The following is a 17,185-nucleotide window of genomic DNA, read 5'->3' as shown; positions in this document are numbered from 1 at the left end:
GACGACACGCGCCCAGGCGTCAGGATGGGATGGGCTTGTACGATTACCAATGGGTGGGATTGCATGGGCACAATGGTCACGGGCAACAACGGGATGCATGGCGCCGGAGTATTTTGGTTTCCTAGCCGTCTTATCTCCTTGCTTTTGGCGATCGTTTCTTCTGCGGCCTGCGCGCGACTCCAGCGGGTCAGGTGGCTAATGTCACGGAGACTTTCAGCTTTTGGTGTATATCCGAGTGCGGGAGTCTGCCTTGCGCTCGGCGAGCGCCGGGAAGTGATGATACGCCAGAATAGCACACGTTTTGTCAAACTCTTCAGGCCATGTGCAATACGCGGCCGCCCGGGGCTGCGTTTCTGCGCCGGATTGACTCACGGCGGCAGCGGCAGCGTCGTCGACGGAGGTCGATAGCGCGGGATGAGGTCTTGTCGTGGCTAGGCTCGTCGCCCGAAGCGTGCTAGCGCGCTCTAGTGTGGCTTGCATCACCGCTCTTTCCCCAGCGACGGAGCGCTTCACCACACTGTCCTGCTCCTCTCGCGTCGGTGTGAGAGCCGTGACTGTGCCTTCACGATGCCTCATCATGCGTCCGCGCCCGCAACCATCTCCCCAAGTCGACAGTGCTACGGCGGCTTCCTCCGCGCGCATGCAGCCGCTCATCGCCGTCAGTGGCCACTTTCCCCAGATCTCGACACGCTGATCAGCAGCACGACGCTCAGCCCTGCGGTGGCAAGATGCCTGCGCTGTCGAACGTCAACCGTCATCAGATCCGAATGGCCCACGCAGAACCGGTGCTTCCGCAGCTAACTCGAAAGTCACTCTGTCACGACACCCGCTAGCGCCGGCAGGAGTCGTACTGTGTAGGCTGCACTCTTCCCCCATCCGACTAGGACGCGGCTTCCGGCTCGGATTGCTTCGTCGTCTATTTTTGGGCGGGACGAAGCCCACGCTACGTTCGAATCGACTCCATCGCGCGAGATGCATACGGCTGCTCTCTGTCTCTCTCTCTCTCTCTCTCTCTGTGTCTCTCTTGCGGCCGCCCGCAGTCCCTCCTGTCGGTTGGCCATGTCTCTTTCCCACGCTGCCAGTGCGTCCAGTTTCCGAGGCGTCCTGCGGCGTTCGCAACTCACTTTCTATTCTTGGCCGTGTTTCTGCCCGTAGTGTGACGGCTGCGGCGCCTTGTCCAATTGGCGTATAATCCATGCGTTCTCGCTTGAGAGCCCGGTCCGACACTTGGGGCACTGTGCGAACGCTTCCCGCTCGCATATCTATCCCAGCCAACCCGGACAAGGGGCTTGTGCACCATCGTCAACAACCGCCCTGCGACTCTTCATGTCTAACTGCACTGGCTCGAGATTAATCAACGCCTGACCTCTCTGCATGCACCACGGCAGCACGCCCGCGTTGAGTGTCGGCGGTTGCCGCAAGCCCTATCTTGCACTTTCAATGGCCTGCTCGCGTGACCCGCAGCAGAGCAGGGAGGTATGTATTGCGACATGCGAGATGCAATTCTAGCAGCCCGCGGTATCATGCAAGATGCAGTCTGGGGGGCTGCCGAGTACCAAACACGAAATCCGGCCGGGTTCGCATGCAGCTATCCTAGCGGTGGATTATCCAGACAGCATTACGAGCACCGAACTCCTCTCCAACTCACGTCCTTGCGTCTCCGGAGTACCGCGACAATATCATCGACACTAGCCCTCCAAGCCCCGATTTTGAGCTGCCCGCCCCAAACGGGTGTTGCGCCATGGGTCTGCCAAGACGTAGTAAGTGGCTGTGCTCTAGGGTTCACCGATAGTAATTGAAGTCCTAACATCGCGCTTAGATATCAAGTCATGCTCGCAAATTTACTTATTCTAGTTTCCGGTATAGTGCTAATATCTTACGTATTCCGTATCTTCGCCCTCCTCGTAAAACGTTGGACGAAACGGACCGAGTACGGCCGACCTGCGCACGAGTCGGATACCAAAGAGGGCCCAGACGCCGTTGTATCGTACCAACAACAGCCTCCAAGGATTCGCTCATCCGTTCGAATCTGCCTTCGTACATTAAATGGCCTCTGCAGACGTTGAGCCAGCTTCGCCGCGTGTAACCTCATCGCATGACCACCAACGCGCATCTCGATTGCAGCTCCTTGGGGTTTCAATTGCCAGATTTCAAATTACAGCAGCTCCTCGCCGGAAAAGGCGCTTCCGGTGTGCAGCCTTACGCCTCGGTGGCGTGTGGATATCCTTAATCTAATGCCTCCTCGGTGGGACTCCAATCCTCCAACCCCGGCCCACAACTCAGATCCTTCTTGTGATCCGGTCCCGTGCCCGCAGGGCGGCCGCGACATTCTGGAATTCCTCCAGGCAGCAACTCATATTCGTTCGTGGACGTTGATTCCGGTCGATGTAGCCAATGACGGCGGTGGACACCGAATTACGTGAGGGCCGATATTAGAAAACCCCGTCTCAGCGCATATCAGCTTAATATCGACCCCACCCGTCTTCATGACTCCTGCCGCACGATCCAGGCGACTGATCGTATCGGATTCCCACTGTCCTGCGGGCGCTTGAGCGATTTTGGAATAGCTTCCGCACCATAATGGAGTCTCGCCGACGGTGCATGTCCGACACTGAGGCGCAATGGGATTTTGCGCTGCGCAATAGACACATCCATGACATTCGGCTGATCTACGCCTTGGGGCTTCCCCTTGGCAGGTCGAATGGTGCATCAACCGATGGCCCCGCGATGTTGCTCGGTTTCATAGACCCCCAAGGATATTTCGAAATGCATCGCCGCAGCACACTCCCAGCGCGTCAGCTCTGTTTACTCCAGAATGGCTGTGGGTTTTGATCTGGTCCTTTGAGGAGGGTACTTTCAACTGCGCAGCTTTTGGAACGATCCTCCTTGGTGACTGAATGGTTGGGATTCCACGCCGCTACCGAACTCTCCTTCACAGGTGCAGACTCGATTGAGGCCTGGTAGCCGCTGGATCCTCCTGGGTCGTAGGCATATTTCTTTTCCATGGCGAACCGGAAAGATGGGCGTAGATGGCATGACATGAAGAAATGGCCGGTGCGCGGTGCGTTCGGTGAGGGCCAACACCTCGTTCTGCTGGTCTTGCCGGAGCCGCTACCCCTCATCACAAGGACCGTTCTTTTGCGACCTAATCCTCAGTCTGGAATGAGATACGCGTCTTCCTTAGTCTTGGGGCAAGGCAATACACCCGTGGAGTCCTGCCTCGTTACCGATGTTGCAACATGTCCCTACCTGCGCATATTGCATGGACTACGGCGCATGTGACGAGCTCATTCACTGCATGCGCACGCGCCGAATCCTCTCTTATATTGTACGCAAGGGTCTCGAAGTTGGTTTCCCGCCCTCATTTATGCGCATGGTGCCTTCGTTCTGTTGCATACCCATGTCTTTTTCGTTCCTCCTGCCCCTTCATCCTGCCACTCTTTACTGGATTCTTCCTTGACATGGACTGACCGGCGTGCCCCTAGATCCAACCGCGCCTCACGCCTCAGCCAGGCGTCGGATGATCCTCTTGTGCCCGACATTCGGTCAGGCTCACATGCACTCTTCCGTGTTGCCTGGGCTGTTCTTCCTATTCGCTGTCGTCCTCGAAATGCGGTCTTGTTGCCCAGGATGAACGATCCATACGTTTTCAGAGTATCGCGCTGGTCCGTCTCCACTGCACAAGGGTGTTGTGTCTCCTTGTGGTTTAATGCGCGGCCCGATATTGAAGCACAGAGTTCGCAGCATCCTGCTCCTTTACCCTTTGCGCAGTTGCTGCCTTAGGGGTCCATTGGGTGGTCGGTCGAAGCAGGGGGGCGTGCGGTGTCAAAGGCCCAGCTGGTAGCGAACTTGCTGATATGACGAAGAGCATTTGCTGAGACCACAGGGCACGCCTTCCTCGAAGTGTTAGCGCGTCTCTGTTGCAAATCCCTCCGCTCCGTGTTATCACATTTACCGCTCTCGATTTCGTAAAGGGTCAACAGTGGGAACGGCTTCCGGCCAGCGTTGGTGCGAAAGGGAACCGCCTTTGCTACAACGGAAGTCTCACCGTGCACTCGTTGAGACTTCAGTCAAGGCCTCCTCGTATCTCTTTCTTCGCGACCTTCCCCAATACTCATTCTTCGCCCTCATCGAACCCGAATCCCATCCTCCCTCTGCCCGATCTTGATCATCTTCAGTGTCTCCCCTCTCTGGTGCCGCTGGGGGAGAATTCTCTCGATATCTCGGGGGACAATCCAGTGAACTGCAAATTTCCAGAACCATAACAACGACGGTAGTCTCGCCCATGGCTCCTTCCTCGGTTTCATTGGTGACGGCCTCGTTATCGTGGTGTGTTTGTCGGGAGTTCACGATTCATGCCGCCCTATCAGGTGAGTGGACCTATTATGGTAGCCCCCAGATGCACTGGAGATATGAAATTCGCTTATACCTATCCTCAGAGTTCCCGCATCCAACGTGGAACGGTATTCAGATGGAGAAGAGATGGTGTGCTTTCTCCAGAAGAGAGCCAGCCTCCTCCGCGTCCAAAGGAAAAGAACCACTCTGTATGCCTTCAATAGCGCCCACAGAGCATGGGATAGTAGAAGAGACTTGGTCTCCTCGGCGAGAACAGTCATACGACTCAGCCGTACGACCAAAGAAAAAAAAATATGAAGCGAGAGCGCTTCATCACAGCAGTCATTGCCCAGGGCTCCATCAAGCCGGACACAAGAAGAACCAAAACGAAATCGGGGAAGCAGAAAAACAGCTCCGCCGAGAAAGCAAGTGCAGCCCGCGTCCTCTATATGCCTTCTCTTCCTCTGACCAACACCACAAATCAGGCCTCTGAAACGGTCAGCGGGGGATCGCATCCATCACACATAATATGAGCAGCGCTCGGCCATGCCCTGCCGTGCCGCGTCGCAAGGCCGAGCTTCCTTCTTCGTCCATGCGGCCAGCCCTTCCGGTCCGCCGAACCACTTTTCTGACTCTCCGGCGCGCCCGCATGCGGTCGTGGGAAAAACATTCTAATCAACTAGTGCTGCGTCTGCGCGTTCTGGCGGCATGCGGCATTTGGGTGTGGGGAGTTTTGGTGCTGGTTTGTTTGGGGAGCGCACGGAATGGCGGGGCGAGATGCCGGATGAGCGGAAAGGGCATATATACAGGCGGCTTTTTGCGTAGAAGACGCGCAGATGCATCGTTGTATAGACGGGCGTGGATGTGTATTGCGCGGCCCTGAGTGGTGGGATTATGCGATGCGGTGTCTGGGACGCGGCACGGCTGCAGATGAATTGGTGTGTATGCGTGTGTCTCAAGGGTTCAGAGCATGGCGTCAGTCTCTCGCGGAGATTCTATTAGTTATCGAATCTCATTTCGCGATGACGCAGACAATAGCGATGGGAGCTGAGCTGTCCTCCTTCCCTCTGCATCTGCAGTCCTATCTACCAGTACCTATAACCTTCACCACTTCGTCTGAGACCGCCGCCGTAGGCGCGCTCGCCGTTTCGTCTACTAAAAGTGTCGAGTGAAACCCAGACCTCAGACTCCCTCTCGCGATCCCCATCCCCGGCGAAGGATGCGATGACGCTGAGAGGCGGCTGATGCGCTGAGCTGACGGGCCGGCACGGCGCAGGACCGCCTGTTCTTCCTCTCTAATCTCTGTCTGTCTCTCTCTTCAAATGCCCGAAAAGGTAAACGCTGGGCCGTTTATGTCTCTGTAGTTGGGGTCGGGCTTGGATAAGCAGCGCAGCGCATTGCTTTACGGCTCTGCACTCGTGGGATAAGAAGCGTGGAGATGTGGATTGGATGAGGCAGGGCAGGGAGGGGGATGTGCGTGTGATGTGGTAGAGGGGGAGGGGTGGAATGGTGGGCTGGTGTAAGGTAGGTGGATGTGGATGGGAGGAGAAACTAGCAAGCTAGAAGTAGGGGAAGAGGAGAGGGGAGGGTAGAGGGTAGTGTAGTGTAGCGGACTTGATGATCTGCGTGAGAGGTGAGACGGTATCACAGCGGGTAGGAGAAAGAGGGGGGCGGAGGAATCGAAGGAAAGGAAAGAGGGAAGGAAGGAATTTGCGTATACTTCCATACGGCGAAACGTTGCTAACAGCATAGGATGCAACGAGCATAATTCAGCAAGCGCAGCAAGCATCACAGCCAGCCAAGAGAGGCACTCAAGAAGTTTCGTTTCGCGCACGAGCCATGCAGATTCTCAATTTAGTTCTTTCCTTTACAGCATAAAGGGAAGGTGTACATGCGTGCATTGAAGCGTTTCCGACACCGGGCATTTTCCCTTCCGGAGCGGTTGGGTTGGGTTGGTGTCGCTTGACATGTGTGTGGGCGCATAGGCCTCGCCCTCTCACATCGTCCCTCTAGCTTCAATACAAAAAGGAGGAGTACCAGCAGCAATGGGAATAGTAGTACAGTTAAACGTTCTATCCAACGAGCGTAGCGGGTCGTGAGCTGAAAAGCCAGGAGAGAAAGAAAGGAAGGAAAGAAGAAGATTGACGAACAGGTATCGTAATATGGACAGAAAGAATGAGAGCCGGACCTCCGAGGGAAAAGTAACTGGAACAATGGCAGGCTATACCAGCTGAAGGAACGCTTCGTAGTTGTGCAGCGGGGGAAGTTAGGTGCGAATCACGACGCCTTGCCGACGCGTCGTTTTCTCCTCGTACAGGAAGTCGTCTTCCGAAGAGCATTCCGACGAGTCGTCGCTGTATCCGCACCGCGCACCGCCGCAGTCAAGTTTCACTCTATTCCCGTCGCGCGTGATGCCGTACCGTTCGCAGGTACAACAACTGCTTCTCGAGCTCACGCTCGACGGGCTCGACGAATTCGTCGACCGCGATGTGAGCGAAGGCACATCCGAGCCGCTATCAGAATACGAGTCGTCGGATTCTGATATACTTGTCGTGGAACTCGCCGGCGATATAGATTGTCTTGCAAAGCGCGTGGATAGCGCTTCGAGCGCTACTTTGTCGTACTGCGTATTGATGACTTGCCGGGTTTGGTGGGGGCGTTCGGGCTTCGGTGACTGGATCTTGGAGGGCGAGAGCGAGCGGCCTTTTGGTATTGAGGCGGTGGAGGCGGTGCTGACGCGCCGTTCGTGCCGGTTTGAGGAGGAGCGCGAGGAGGCTTGTTGGGAGGAGGATTTTGTCTTTCCAGGGATGTCTAGGATATTGAGTTTGCGTCCTGTAGTGGGCTCAGTGGTATGGTCTTTGGCTGGGTCGTGCGAGACGTGGTAGCCGTCGATGATGTACTGTCCCAACCCGTTAGCGCTAGCAACGCAGCTCGAAGTCTGGAGGACATACGTAGTACCAATACCGCTGACCCTGCTTCAATGTGCCTCCCTGGAACTTGAAGCATCCCAACCAGCCGCCACTCTTCTTCGGGTCCTTGGAGAGCGGAAGCTGTCCTGCATAATTATCCCATGATCCTAGCAGATGCACTGTTTTACAGCCACTCGAAGTGCGAAGCGTGAAGTTGAGCTGGATAGCTGCCATTGCGGAAGATCCGGTCCCAACTCTTTCTGTCAATAACTGAAAATATTACGAATGTCTTTTCTTTCCTTCCTGACGTCCGGGCCAAGCTAATGGATAGACGGGGATTGCTGATTGAAGCGTAGAGAGAGCGTGAGAGGGCGAGGTTGCGCAATTGCCAGTTCGACCATGCGAGGGCCGCGGGTGGTGGAGACTGAAGCAGATGCTGATGGTTGTCGTCTTGAGCAAGAGAGCCGGTATTACGTTGTAGTCGCGTGGACCAGCCACGGTAACGAATCGAATTAGCGGAAAAAAGACTGGTCTCTCCTCTTTCGAGCAAAGAGATAGTCGTATTATCGTAAAAAGGGTGTCGGCGGCAGTAATGGTATTAGTGGCACCAGGCCTAGAGTCGGATATCGAGAGTAGAGGGTGTAGAAACGAAACAGAAACAAAGGGTACAACAAAAACGACAATACACAGCCCACAGGACTTCACACGCTTGCTGAAAAGGAGAGAGAAGGCGGGGCCTGGGGCCGCCTTTATTTATCGCACCTCACAGGCTGCGCAGGCTGGCTGGGACTGGCTTACCGACCGGCATATTGGCCCAGCTGGCACTACGCACCTTCGGGAGTGGTGTCGCTGCTCCCGGGTGTCGATTGATTGCTTGTGCAGCCCACACGCCATTCGCGCAGGGAGCGGGCAAGGAAGCCGTGGTGGGTTGCAGTCTATCGAAGGTAAGCCAGCGCTTGAAGGCGATGCGGGAGTGGTGGAGAAGGCGGCCTGTGTGGCCTGGCGCCAGCCGGGCGACGCCTGATTGGCCGGCCAGGGCGGGGCATGTGCGAGTGGGGCTTGCCGTAGCGCACGGACGCCCAGTGAAAACACGCAGCCTATCAGGCCGCACAAGGCACCGCGTCCTGTGATATCGCTGCGAGCGGTGCATTTTGCGCTCCATCACACCGCAGAAACGGCTCGAAACTAGCCCGCAATCGACCGATCGGGCACATTTACGCGTGATTTGGCGTCCTGCGAGCAGCCTCGCTCCCCGCCGCATCCGTACCTTTTTGCAGCCATTTCACACCTCGCCCAGCCCGAGCTGAGGGCAGCGTCCAATCGCGCTCGTTGCTGGCGGTCATCTGGTCACAAATTGACCAGAGTGGGACTCGGCGGCTAATAGTCTTTGATGGGGCTTGAGCCGTGCAACCGCCTCCACGGCCTGCCGCATTCGAGAAGTCTGCTATCGCGAGCAGGTTATCGTCGCTGTAACCATGGAGATAGGCTTGAATGATGTGCAGCCGTGTGCAGGAGGTCCACGAGGACGAGGGCGTTGATGCGACGGAGGGATAAGCTCACCGGACGGTTCCTTCGCGTGGAGGCACAGCGGTTCGAGGGACCTGTCCATTCGAGATGTCGATGCAGACGGCTTCGCGAACCTGTGCCACCTGCAGATAGGACGGGCCGACACGATAGGCCTCGAGGTCCATCCCTTTGCAACACAAAAAGGATGACGGCAGGAGCAACGTACACAGTACGCAGCCTGTCTCGCCTCGTTAATCCCTCAATCCCTATAATTGCTGTGAGTCGGGCCAGGCACGCCCCTCTTCGACCTCAGGCCGCCGTTCCATGTATGGCGAGGTTGATTCGTGCCCAAACGAAACTCTTTCAGCCCCCAATAACACAGCCGTCTGCCCAGCCGCAGAACAGCGGACGATCGAAGAGACCCGTACCTACGCGCCTTGCCCCGGCCCCATTCATGCATCGCTCGTGGATTGCCGAATCAAGGAACAGCTTTGTCACACCTCCACCACCCGAGACCTCCACTTTAGCAGCCATCGAAGGATGAATCCAACAGATAGATTATAATATGACAAACCGCCAGGCATCAACCATTGTCAACCCCACAAAATCAAGATTCTCGTGCATCGTACATTGTGTCTAGCTCGAGCTTTGGCTAGAAGCCCAAGAGGGTGTCCAGCTCCCCAGGCGTCAACGTGCTCTGTCTCCTCCTTGGTCGTCCGCCGATCCGCGTCTTCATTGGCGAGCTACGGCTGGCCCGTCGCTGCCTCCTCTCGTGCCGCAAACCCTCTTCATCGGCTGCCCTTGCTTTGGGGGAGTTGACTTTCAATCCTTCCGTAACAGCGGCTGCTTCCGCTTCCGCCTGAGCCACCTTGAGCTTATCCAGCACCGTCAACTTCGACGATGGCTCCTCGGGATGAGCATGTGGGCTTGAGTGTCGTTTCTTTGCCTGCCAGTGGTCGTCAGAATCGGAAGCTGTTGGAGAGTCGAGAGTTGAAGGAGACGAAGAAAAAGTGACTTTGCTGGCCAGCCTGACAATCTGGTCCGCAATACTGTCACAACGTACATGGCGCGGAGTGCGATTGTCCTGGCATGTTGGCCTGGACATCCGCTCTTCTGATTGGGATGCTGAACGCGTGGGCTTCTCCACGCCTACCAGATCTATCCCGGATGCCTCTGCATTCTCATCCTCCATCTGCGATGGTGTGTTGGGAATGGATGCCGAGAAGGCAACCTTCCGTGGAGACTTGGTGGGTGACTTGACGTTCCCGTTGCTCTCTCTAAGCGCCGGTGGATCGGGCTGCAGCTTCAGCTTGAACAAGTCTGAGCCGCCCGTCTTCTCGGGAATGTCGTCCGCCTCTGGCGAGGGCGGGTCCCCTAGGTCATCTGCCTCGTTGATGTTGTCGTCGAAGACCGAGCTAGCGCCGCCGCCGTCGTCTTCTTCCTCCGCAATTATGGATGCCCCCTCCTTGTTGACGCTGTCGAGCCCGAGCCCGAGGCCCAGTCCCATCTTGAGCTCCTCAAGGTTTATCGTGTCGCCGCCACTGGCCATTCGTTTCCTCCATGTCTCCATGAGAGCGAATGCTTCCCGTAGTCGCAATTCCATCTTCTCCCAGCCTGCCCTTAGCCTGAGTATCTCTTCCTCTCGCGACTCCACTTCGTCGACTGACACAAAGTTCGGGTTGGTAAGGAGATTCTTCAGGTTTTCCAAGACGGCGTCCATGTTGCTTGCCAATGTCTCGTAGCTGGAGGGCAGTGTGTGTAGCATGCCTTGCCGGGTGCTCTCGTCTTCCTCCTCGATAGCAGAAAGACACTCGACTTCTTCCTGTCTCTGACCCTCTGGCATACCTTGCAGCTCCTTCAATGTCAGGATGGTGCTCCTCACGAGGCCAATCAAGTTATCGTTCTCGTCACTCAAGCTCTGGCTCAGTTGCGTCAAGAACTCGGTCGTCTCCTGCTTCAGGCTGTATTCGGGGTCGTCGACATCCGGCGCCTCGTCCCTCGTGCTGCTCGTCATGCCGCCCATGCCCGTGACGCCTGGGTTGATTGTGATGCTTGCGCCCACCAGCCCCGTCTTGTTGCCGCGCTGTTGACTCGTCAAGTGGCTCTTCAGCCTCTGTATCTGCACATCGCGCTTCCGTATGTCGTTTGCACAGCTTGTTCGCACTTGCTGAACCGTCGTCTTGAGCCGTACCATCTCCTCGCGCAAGCTACGGGCGGACGATTCGGCGGTGCGGAGGGCGGCGCGGGCGGAGCGCTCTTGCGACTGGGCGAGCGAAAGCTGCCGCGCGAGGTCTTCATTGCGCGTTTGTAGTTTCTCGTTGGCCAGCGTTTGGCGAGTCGATTCGCTGCGGAGGGTGCGGACGGTCATGGCGAAGGACTCACGCTGTTCCTGGTCGTGCTACGGCATGAGATGGTTAGACGAGAGACTGTATAGTCATTCAATTGCGCAAAGATACCTACGTCTCGCTTCAATATGAGATCGTGCACCAGATTGATTATCTGGGCCATTGTGGCTTCCTTTCCGCCTTCGCCTCGCGACGGATGCGCAAACTCGATTGGCTTGCCATCTCGCAGCAGACCTCGTGCGAGCAGCAGATTGTTGATGTATGTGGACGCCGTCTTCAGCTTATAAGCCTCCATTGCGGCGCGGGAGCGTTTGTGCGGTGTCGTGGTGCGGTCGTGGTGGTGGTTGTCGCGAAGACGATTGTAAACAACAGCCCGAAACGGGGCTAGTGTGAGGCACTAGCGCCGTTGCGCCTGCCTATCCGTATACCCCGACCACACCAACTTCAACACTCTTCATGGCGTTGTCCCGAACAGTACTCCCTGGAATTATCAGTTGCTTCTTCGTCACATGCTAGCATTTATCGCGAAGTCGTTGACTCCACTCGAGGAGACCCCCTACGTCATCTACATCTGCTCTCTAGAACGCAACGGCGCTAATAGAGATCTAGTAGAGCTTTTCAACAACGTCATATCGCCGTCAAATTTCTAATCACATCGTGGCGTGTAAGCAGATTGACTCTGGAACCATGACGGTGCCACATTACACCCGGAGGAAGCGTCGAAATGCCTCTGCGAGCGTCCCACTTGTCGCACGCAGCAGATCTCGAACCGCGGATTTATCTTCTCAAATCATTACAGAGATTCCCCCCATTCTCGTCTGATCGTTCTTTGGGGTTCGGACTCGTCTTATGCGGTCTCTACTAAGCAAATTAGGCCATTTTCTACATTCTGAGATAGAGAGAGGCAATCCTTTTTGCAATACCGGAAGTTCCGCCAGCAGGTGGAACGGCAGTACAATCGTCATTCCCAAGAGCCAGAGAAGCCCGCCCGCACAAGAAGAGGAACCACATCAGGCCATCCGATCGCTCAATCGCCCTCATCGGCGTCGTCACTTTCATCCGCGTCATCGCTTGCCCGGTCCGAACACGAAAAACCGTCTAACAACGAGAAAGCGCACCATAGCCAACCTACGACTCTAGAGGATGAGAGGGATCCATCAGTCCTTGAAAGAGGCGGTACTTCGCAGAGGAGTGAGACTGCGGTTGAAGAAGCCGAGTCTGGGCTCGAGCAAGACCTACGAAGCCGACCTGAACCACCCAACGATGGCCACCTTAGCCGCACAACGACGCGCGCAACTCGACGGTCTTTCGAAACAACTCTAGGTGCCGCTCTTACTGGCGTCGACGTACGATCGCATCATGCGAACATTGACGATGTTGGTAAACTCTTCGTTGTTGGCTACCAAGGCGAGAATGACCCACTGAACCCACATAATAGGAGTTACCCGTCTAGGATATTCGCTACCGCATTGATCGCAGGCATTGGTTTTGTTGTCGGGGTTGCCAGTTCGATCGACTCCAGCGCACTAAGACCGGCTGCTGCTGAGTTCGGCGTCAGTGAAGTGACAGAGTCTCTGGCGACGGGATTGTATCTTATTGGATTTGGCGTCGGGGCGTTATTCGCAGGGCCAGTGTCCGAGACATTGGGCAGAAACCCGTAAGGAGCCTTGAATGCTTTCCTGGGAGGCATGCTAACCTCGATGCAGCGTGTACATTGTTACTCTAACCCTTTACATGATCTTCATAATGGCGTCCGGCCTTGCTCCCGATATTGGAGCACAGCTTGTTTTTCGCTTCCTCGCGGGCTTCTTCAGATCCACTCCCTTAACCTGCGCCGGTGGCTCCATATCCGACCTATGGTCCCCGATGGAACGGGTATCCGCCTTCCCCGTCTTCGCAAACGCCGCATTTACGGGACCTGTACTCGGCCCGGTCATGGGTGGCTTCATTGCTCAAAGCAGTGCCGTGAGCTGGCGCTGGACTGAATGGACAACCCTCATCATGTCCGGACTGATCCGCGGAGCTGTGGTAGTCTTCCAACCGGAGACATATCCGCCCGTTCTGTTGGCTTGGAAAGCGTGGCATCTTCGCGCTGTCACTGGCGATGACAGATATGTTGCCGAAAATGAAAATCAAACGCGAAACTTTCATACGGCGTCTTAGGGTTGCTCTGTATCGGCCTTTCCTGCTCACCTTCCGCGAGCCTGTCATCATGCTCTTAGCCCTGTATCTGACACTCATTTACATCGTCCTATTCCTTCCTAGATGGGTACGATTACATCTTCGGCGAAATCCATGGAACAAGGTTAGGTATCACAGGGCTATGCTCCCTCGGCATCACAGTTGGACTTTTCGGAGCTACGGCACTTGTCCCTCTCATTTACAAGTGGGCGAAAAGAGATTTGAAGAGGATCCAAGAGGAGGAGGCACGAGATTACCACCTGAGTTCCGGCTGTGGTTCAGCATGTTAGGCGGCGCTCTGGCAATACCCATCAGCTTGTTCTGGATGGGCTGGACGAGCTACTCTTGGATATCCATCTGGTCACCGCTCGACGCAAGCGTTCTTTTCGGCTACGGTATCCTCTGCGTCTTTATCAGCTCCTATCAGTACATCATCGACTCCTACGAATCGTATTCCGCATCAGCTCTCGCGTCCGTTACGCTCATTCGCTATGTGGCTGCAGGGGCTATGGCAGTCGTGGGAATCCTATTCTATGAAAACATGGGCGTACATTGGACGCTGACGATTCTGGGCGGGATTAGTGCGCTGCTGGTCCCGGTGCCGTATCTGTTCTACATGTATGGGAAGCAAATTAAGGGAAAGAGTAAGTATGCTGTTGCGAAGGACTGAGAACCTAGCTTCTTCGCACCCTGGTATATCTACCCAAGTCGAGGCCTTTGATATTTTATCTAGTCTTCCGTCGCATCCGGCGACCTGAGAACTAGGCATGCGCAGCTCCTTCAAGAAAACATTTCCTTGCTCACGCTCGTCCACGTGTTCCCCGGCATGCGTTCCCACAACTCATGCTCCCTCGGCTTAATAAACATCGGCTCCGTCTTCTCCATATACGGCTTGTAGTAGTCCTTCTTCAGCTGCACCTGTATCCTCCCATCAGCACTATTTCCCAACTACCCAACCCCACTCCCCTTCTCACCATGCCCTTCCGGTTGGCTAGCAGAAACTTACATTCATCATCCATTCCACACTCGCATTCCAGTTCTCGACGAATTTGAACACGCCGGGCTGCTTCGAGTCGTGGTAGACCTCGAAGAAAATGCATTCGGGCTCCGCGCATACGGCGTCGTAGGCTGGCTTGAGGGCTTCGAGGAAGGCGTCAGAGTTGGAGGGGTCGATGGTTATTTTGACATGCAGGGAGAAGGAGGGCCCGGTGTATGATGCCATTTTGGAAGACGGGGATGGACGGAACGGTGTAATTGGGCTTGGATAGTGGGAATGGAGAGGTTGCGAGGGAGAAGAATGGACGAGGAAAAGAGAATGAGGAAGACGTCAGATTTGAATCGTTATAGCGTGCTGGTAAGCGGCGTAGTCCCTGCCAATATCCACCGCTTTCTCCCAAGGCCTCGGCGGTGTTAGCTATAGCTACAATGTTATTCGTGAAGTACCCTTGGGCGGCAAGCTTGAAGCTCAATAACGTTAGGCTTTTGTCAGCTTGGATGTGTCCGGGCTTACCGGGCGTAAGATCTCGGCCGGTCTCGCGGATGGCGGGGTCTTGGATGTTGGTGTACATGTTCTATGTTCTGTGTGTGTAAAGGCGGGGGAAGAGTATTGGTAACTCACACGTATAAGTGTAGAGAGAGGTATCGCTTTATATTCATCGGGGGTGTAGACAAACGAGTACGCTAGGCTTATTACGGTTAGTGGGAAAGGTCTGACCGGGGATCCACCGTCTCCATCCCCTCTGACCATCGCTATCCATCATCACCATCACCGCTCCCATCTCAACTACAATGGCGTTATTGAGTCGGCGCTCAGTCCGGTCTCCGGGATTTCACAAAGCGGAAGCTTACCGCCCTAGTCCGATAAGCCGCGGAGGGAGCGGAACGACGGTGTACCCTTCCGACTCGTTTCTGTCACACTGCTTAGGCCCGTCACCCCACCCCTCAATTTCTCCGGGTCCTGCATCGAACGTCCAAAGAAGTCCCAGAGACCTGGAGAAATGCGAGATCACTTGCACGTTCGCGGCTCTGGCGCCCTGCCCAAGGTGTCTTGGTTCCTGGTGCTCGGGCTAAATGGCCCCGGTCCGTCTTGGCCGATGCTCTAATATAAAATAACTGTGGCATCGCATGTTCCCGGCGGCGTCTGCTCAACTACACAATGGCTTTCTGTGCATTGCTTTGTCGCTTGCTGCTGGTTGCGGCTACGGCGGAGGCGAAATGGATCGTTCCTGGGGCAAGGTGGCGGGATACGGAGGGGAATCTCGTGAACGCACATGCTGGATGCGTTACCGTGGATAAAGAGTCCGGAAAGTTCTTCCTTTTTGGAGAGTACAAAGTCCAGGGACAGGTAGAGGGTGGCGGTGTGTCGGTGTATAGCTCGGAGAATTTGGCGACCTGGGAGCACCATGGGATGGCTTTGGGTACGTTGACAATGTCGCATGGAAGTCCCCTTGATGCTAACCTGGGTTCAGTACCAATTGAAGGCCATCCGTATATCTCCCCTTCGCACATCATTCAGAGGCCGAAGGTCGTGTACAGCGAGGGCACTAGCAAGTATCATGTATACATTCTTCTGTCCATATTCTATGCATAAGCTCATGGGTCATAGATGTGGTGGCATGCCGACAATTCCACGTACGGTTGGCTTCTCCAAGGCTTCGCACAAGCAGACAATATCACTGGACCATACAGCTTCGTCGACGCCACTGCCCCTCTCGGAAACTGGTCCCAGGACTTTGGCCTGTTCACTGATTACAAGGATGGGAAAGCATACGCCCTGTATTCGAACGGTGACCGAAAAGAGGGACGAGACGTGTATCTCACGAGCTACAACAACGACATCACCGCGCTCGACAAGGTCGTTCATCGCTTCGACAAGTACGATCTCGAGGCGCCCACGATCATCCAGACGGAGAAGAGCTACTTTGCGCTGATGAGCCACAAGACAGGCTACAGGCCAAACAGTGAGATTCCATCGCCGTGCTTATGAACCCAGTAGCAAGCTGACAGCCCCAGACGTCGTCGCCTTCCGCGCCGATTCTTTGAGTGGTCCATGGTCTCAGCCCTTCATCGTGGCGCCGCTCAATACGCGCACGTTTAATTCTCAGTCAGGTTTCTCGCTGCGCATCAAGGGCACCAAGCAGACTACGTATCTCTACCTTGGAGACCAGGTATGCGACTGCTTCTTTGGCCCTATTCGTTTAGCTGTGCTGACAAGAGTCAGTGGGATTCCAACTCGCTCTGGGAGAGCCGGTACATATGGCTACCCATGGACATCAACGAAAACAAGAAATCGCTCGAGGTGCTTTGGCACGATGTATACGATCTAAACATGTAAGTTCAGCGCTCCTCAACCCAGGCGGTCCAACTAACTTCTCCAAGCAAAACCGGCGAGTGGAAGCCCATCAAAGGAACTACCTACCAGGCCACCTCAGCAACCACAGCCGGCTCCGCCTTCGCCCAAGAAGCCACCTTCACCGACACTGGCGTCATCCTCACCGGCATCTACGGCAACGACAGCACGGTAACCTTCTCTGGCATCGAAGGCAGCGGCAAACCCCAATGGGTCTCCTTCTACTACCAGAACACGGACGACATGGGCTTCGGCGACCAGCCGGGAGGATCTCCAGATCGCATTGGTGGATCCTGGCAGCTGAGACGCATTGCGAGCGTTGTTGTGAATGGCGATACCCAGAATGTGGAGACGTTGTATCAGAGAGATACGCATAAGGGGATTATTCTGAGTGCGCCGTTGCAGTTGATGCTGAATAAGGGAAGGGATAATACGATTACGATTGGGGGACTGTCGAATGGGTTTGATGTTAAGGGCGCGGATATTGAGAAGATTGTCGTGTATCCGCCGGAGGGGTAGAAGCGGTATGCTAGTAATATCGATACTGTATGATATGCAAG

The 17,185-nt window shown here is 55.4% G+C and overlaps 9 protein-coding genes across 9 annotated transcripts; 4 read left to right on the top strand and 5 right to left on the bottom strand.

Annotated features, from left to right (window-relative positions):
• The first annotated feature begins 1,140 nt into the window (after positions 1-1,140).
• BU26DRAFT_56150 (uncharacterized protein) lies at positions 1,141-2,220 on the top strand. Its single transcript, XM_033832916.1, has 2 exons — positions 1,141-1,760; positions 1,820-2,220. The coding sequence occupies exons 1-2, from the start codon at positions 1,479-1,481 to the stop codon at positions 2,084-2,086; spliced, it is 549 nt and encodes a 182-aa protein (XP_033681962.1). The 5' UTR covers positions 1,141-1,478; the 3' UTR covers positions 2,087-2,220.
• Positions 2,221-3,779: 1,559 nt separating this feature from the next.
• On the bottom strand, positions 3,780-4,287 carry BU26DRAFT_507464 (uncharacterized protein; the record flags this gene model as incomplete). The annotated part of the gene is made up of 2 exons (XM_033826998.1): positions 3,780-3,852; positions 4,049-4,287. 2 exons carry the CDS (start codon positions 4,285-4,287, stop codon positions 3,780-3,782), a joined length of 312 nt encoding a protein of 103 aa, XP_033681961.1.
• A 2,314-nt stretch (positions 4,288-6,601) lies between these two features.
• BU26DRAFT_567286 (uncharacterized protein) lies at positions 6,602-7,478 on the bottom strand (the record flags this gene model as incomplete). The annotated part of the gene is made up of 2 exons (XM_033833640.1): positions 6,602-7,234; positions 7,287-7,478. 2 exons carry the CDS (start codon positions 7,476-7,478, stop codon positions 6,602-6,604), a joined length of 825 nt encoding a protein of 274 aa, XP_033681960.1.
• Positions 7,479-7,742: 264 nt separating this feature from the next.
• Positions 7,743-8,670, bottom strand: BU26DRAFT_56084 (uncharacterized protein). The gene has a single exon (XM_033832841.1). The coding sequence runs from the start codon at positions 8,503-8,505 to the stop codon at positions 8,008-8,010; it is 498 nt and encodes a 165-aa protein (XP_033681959.1). The 5' UTR covers positions 8,506-8,670; the 3' UTR covers positions 7,743-8,007.
• BU26DRAFT_56064 (uncharacterized protein) lies at positions 8,644-9,348 on the top strand. The gene has a single exon (XM_033832817.1). The coding sequence runs from the start codon at positions 8,782-8,784 to the stop codon at positions 9,292-9,294; it is 513 nt and encodes a 170-aa protein (XP_033681958.1). The 5' UTR covers positions 8,644-8,781; the 3' UTR covers positions 9,295-9,348.
• Positions 9,349-9,402: 54 nt separating this feature from the next.
• On the bottom strand, positions 9,403-11,390 carry BU26DRAFT_567285 (uncharacterized protein; the record flags this gene model as incomplete). The annotated part of the gene is made up of 2 exons (XM_033833639.1): positions 9,403-11,148; positions 11,211-11,390. 2 exons carry the CDS (start codon positions 11,388-11,390, stop codon positions 9,403-9,405), a joined length of 1,926 nt encoding a protein of 641 aa, XP_033681957.1.
• A 968-nt stretch (positions 11,391-12,358) lies between these two features.
• Positions 12,359-13,946, top strand: BU26DRAFT_541875 (MFS general substrate transporter; the record flags this gene model as incomplete). Its single annotated transcript, XM_033831613.1, has 6 exons — positions 12,359-12,398; positions 12,503-12,752; positions 12,802-13,210; positions 13,318-13,321; positions 13,361-13,481; positions 13,514-13,946. 6 exons carry the CDS (start codon positions 12,359-12,361, stop codon positions 13,944-13,946), a joined length of 1,257 nt encoding a protein of 418 aa, XP_033681956.1.
• A 23-nt stretch (positions 13,947-13,969) lies between these two features.
• On the bottom strand, positions 13,970-14,863 carry BU26DRAFT_521331 (uncharacterized protein). The gene is made up of 3 exons (XM_033829508.1): positions 14,787-14,863; positions 14,283-14,740; positions 13,970-14,194 (listed from the first exon to the last, which is right to left on the bottom strand). Exons 2-3 carry the CDS (start codon positions 14,496-14,498, stop codon positions 14,057-14,059), a joined length of 354 nt encoding a protein of 117 aa, XP_033681955.1. The 5' UTR covers positions 14,499-14,740; positions 14,787-14,863; the 3' UTR covers positions 13,970-14,056.
• Positions 14,864-15,035: 172 nt separating this feature from the next.
• BU26DRAFT_521330 (carbohydrate-binding module family 35 protein) lies at positions 15,036-17,150 on the top strand. Its single transcript, XM_033829507.1, has 6 exons — positions 15,036-15,693; positions 15,745-15,833; positions 15,882-16,236; positions 16,289-16,443; positions 16,497-16,606; positions 16,655-17,150. The coding sequence occupies exons 1-6, from the start codon at positions 15,432-15,434 to the stop codon at positions 17,142-17,144; spliced, it is 1,461 nt and encodes a 486-aa protein (XP_033681954.1). The 5' UTR covers positions 15,036-15,431; the 3' UTR covers positions 17,145-17,150.
• Positions 17,151-17,185: the final 35 nt, after the last annotated feature.

The sequence above is a fragment of the Trematosphaeria pertusa genome (assembly GCF_010094035.1).
Source record: "Trematosphaeria pertusa strain CBS 122368 unplaced genomic scaffold BU26scaffold_10, whole genome shotgun sequence".
NCBI classification, from domain to species: Eukaryota; Fungi; Ascomycota; class Dothideomycetes; order Pleosporales; family Trematosphaeriaceae; genus Trematosphaeria; species Trematosphaeria pertusa.
Note: the sequence above shows the minus strand (reverse complement) of the source record. Positions and strands in the feature narration are given on the sequence as shown.

What these genes read in the sequence shown, in the direction of transcription:
- BU26DRAFT_521330 (XM_033829507.1), top strand. Translation starts at nt 15,432, where the DNA reads ATGGCTTTCTGTGCATTGCTTTGTCGCTTGCTGCTGGTTGCGGCTACG. An exon ending in GACAGGCTACAGGCCAAACA is followed by an intron (nt 16,237 to 16,288) that starts GTGAGATTCCAT and finishes TGACAGCCCCAG; the next exon opens with ACGTCGTCGCCTTCCGCGCC. An exon ending in ATCTCTACCTTGGAGACCAG is followed by an intron (nt 16,444 to 16,496) that starts GTATGCGACTGC and finishes GACAAGAGTCAG; the next exon opens with TGGGATTCCAACTCGCTCTG.
- BU26DRAFT_56150 (XM_033832916.1), top strand. Translation starts at nt 1,479, where the DNA reads ATGTATTGCGACATGCGAGATGCAATTCTAGCAGCCCGCGGTATCATG. An exon ending in CATGGGTCTGCCAAGACGTA is followed by an intron (nt 1,761 to 1,819) that starts GTAAGTGGCTGT and finishes CATCGCGCTTAG; the next exon opens with ATATCAAGTCATGCTCGCAA.
- BU26DRAFT_56084 (XM_033832841.1), bottom strand. Translation starts at nt 8,505, where the DNA reads ATGCGGCGGGGAGCGAGGCTGCTCGCAGGACGCCAAATCACGCGTAAA.
- BU26DRAFT_56064 (XM_033832817.1), top strand. Translation starts at nt 8,782, where the DNA reads ATGCGACGGAGGGATAAGCTCACCGGACGGTTCCTTCGCGTGGAGGCA.
- BU26DRAFT_521331 (XM_033829508.1), bottom strand. Translation starts at nt 14,498, where the DNA reads ATGGCATCATACACCGGGCCCTCCTTCTCCCTGCATGTCAAAATAACC. An exon ending in GTGTGGAATGGATGATGAAT is followed by an intron (nt 14,195 to 14,282) that starts GTAAGTTTCTGC and finishes GGGAGGATACAG; the next exon opens with GTGCAGCTGAAGAAGGACTA.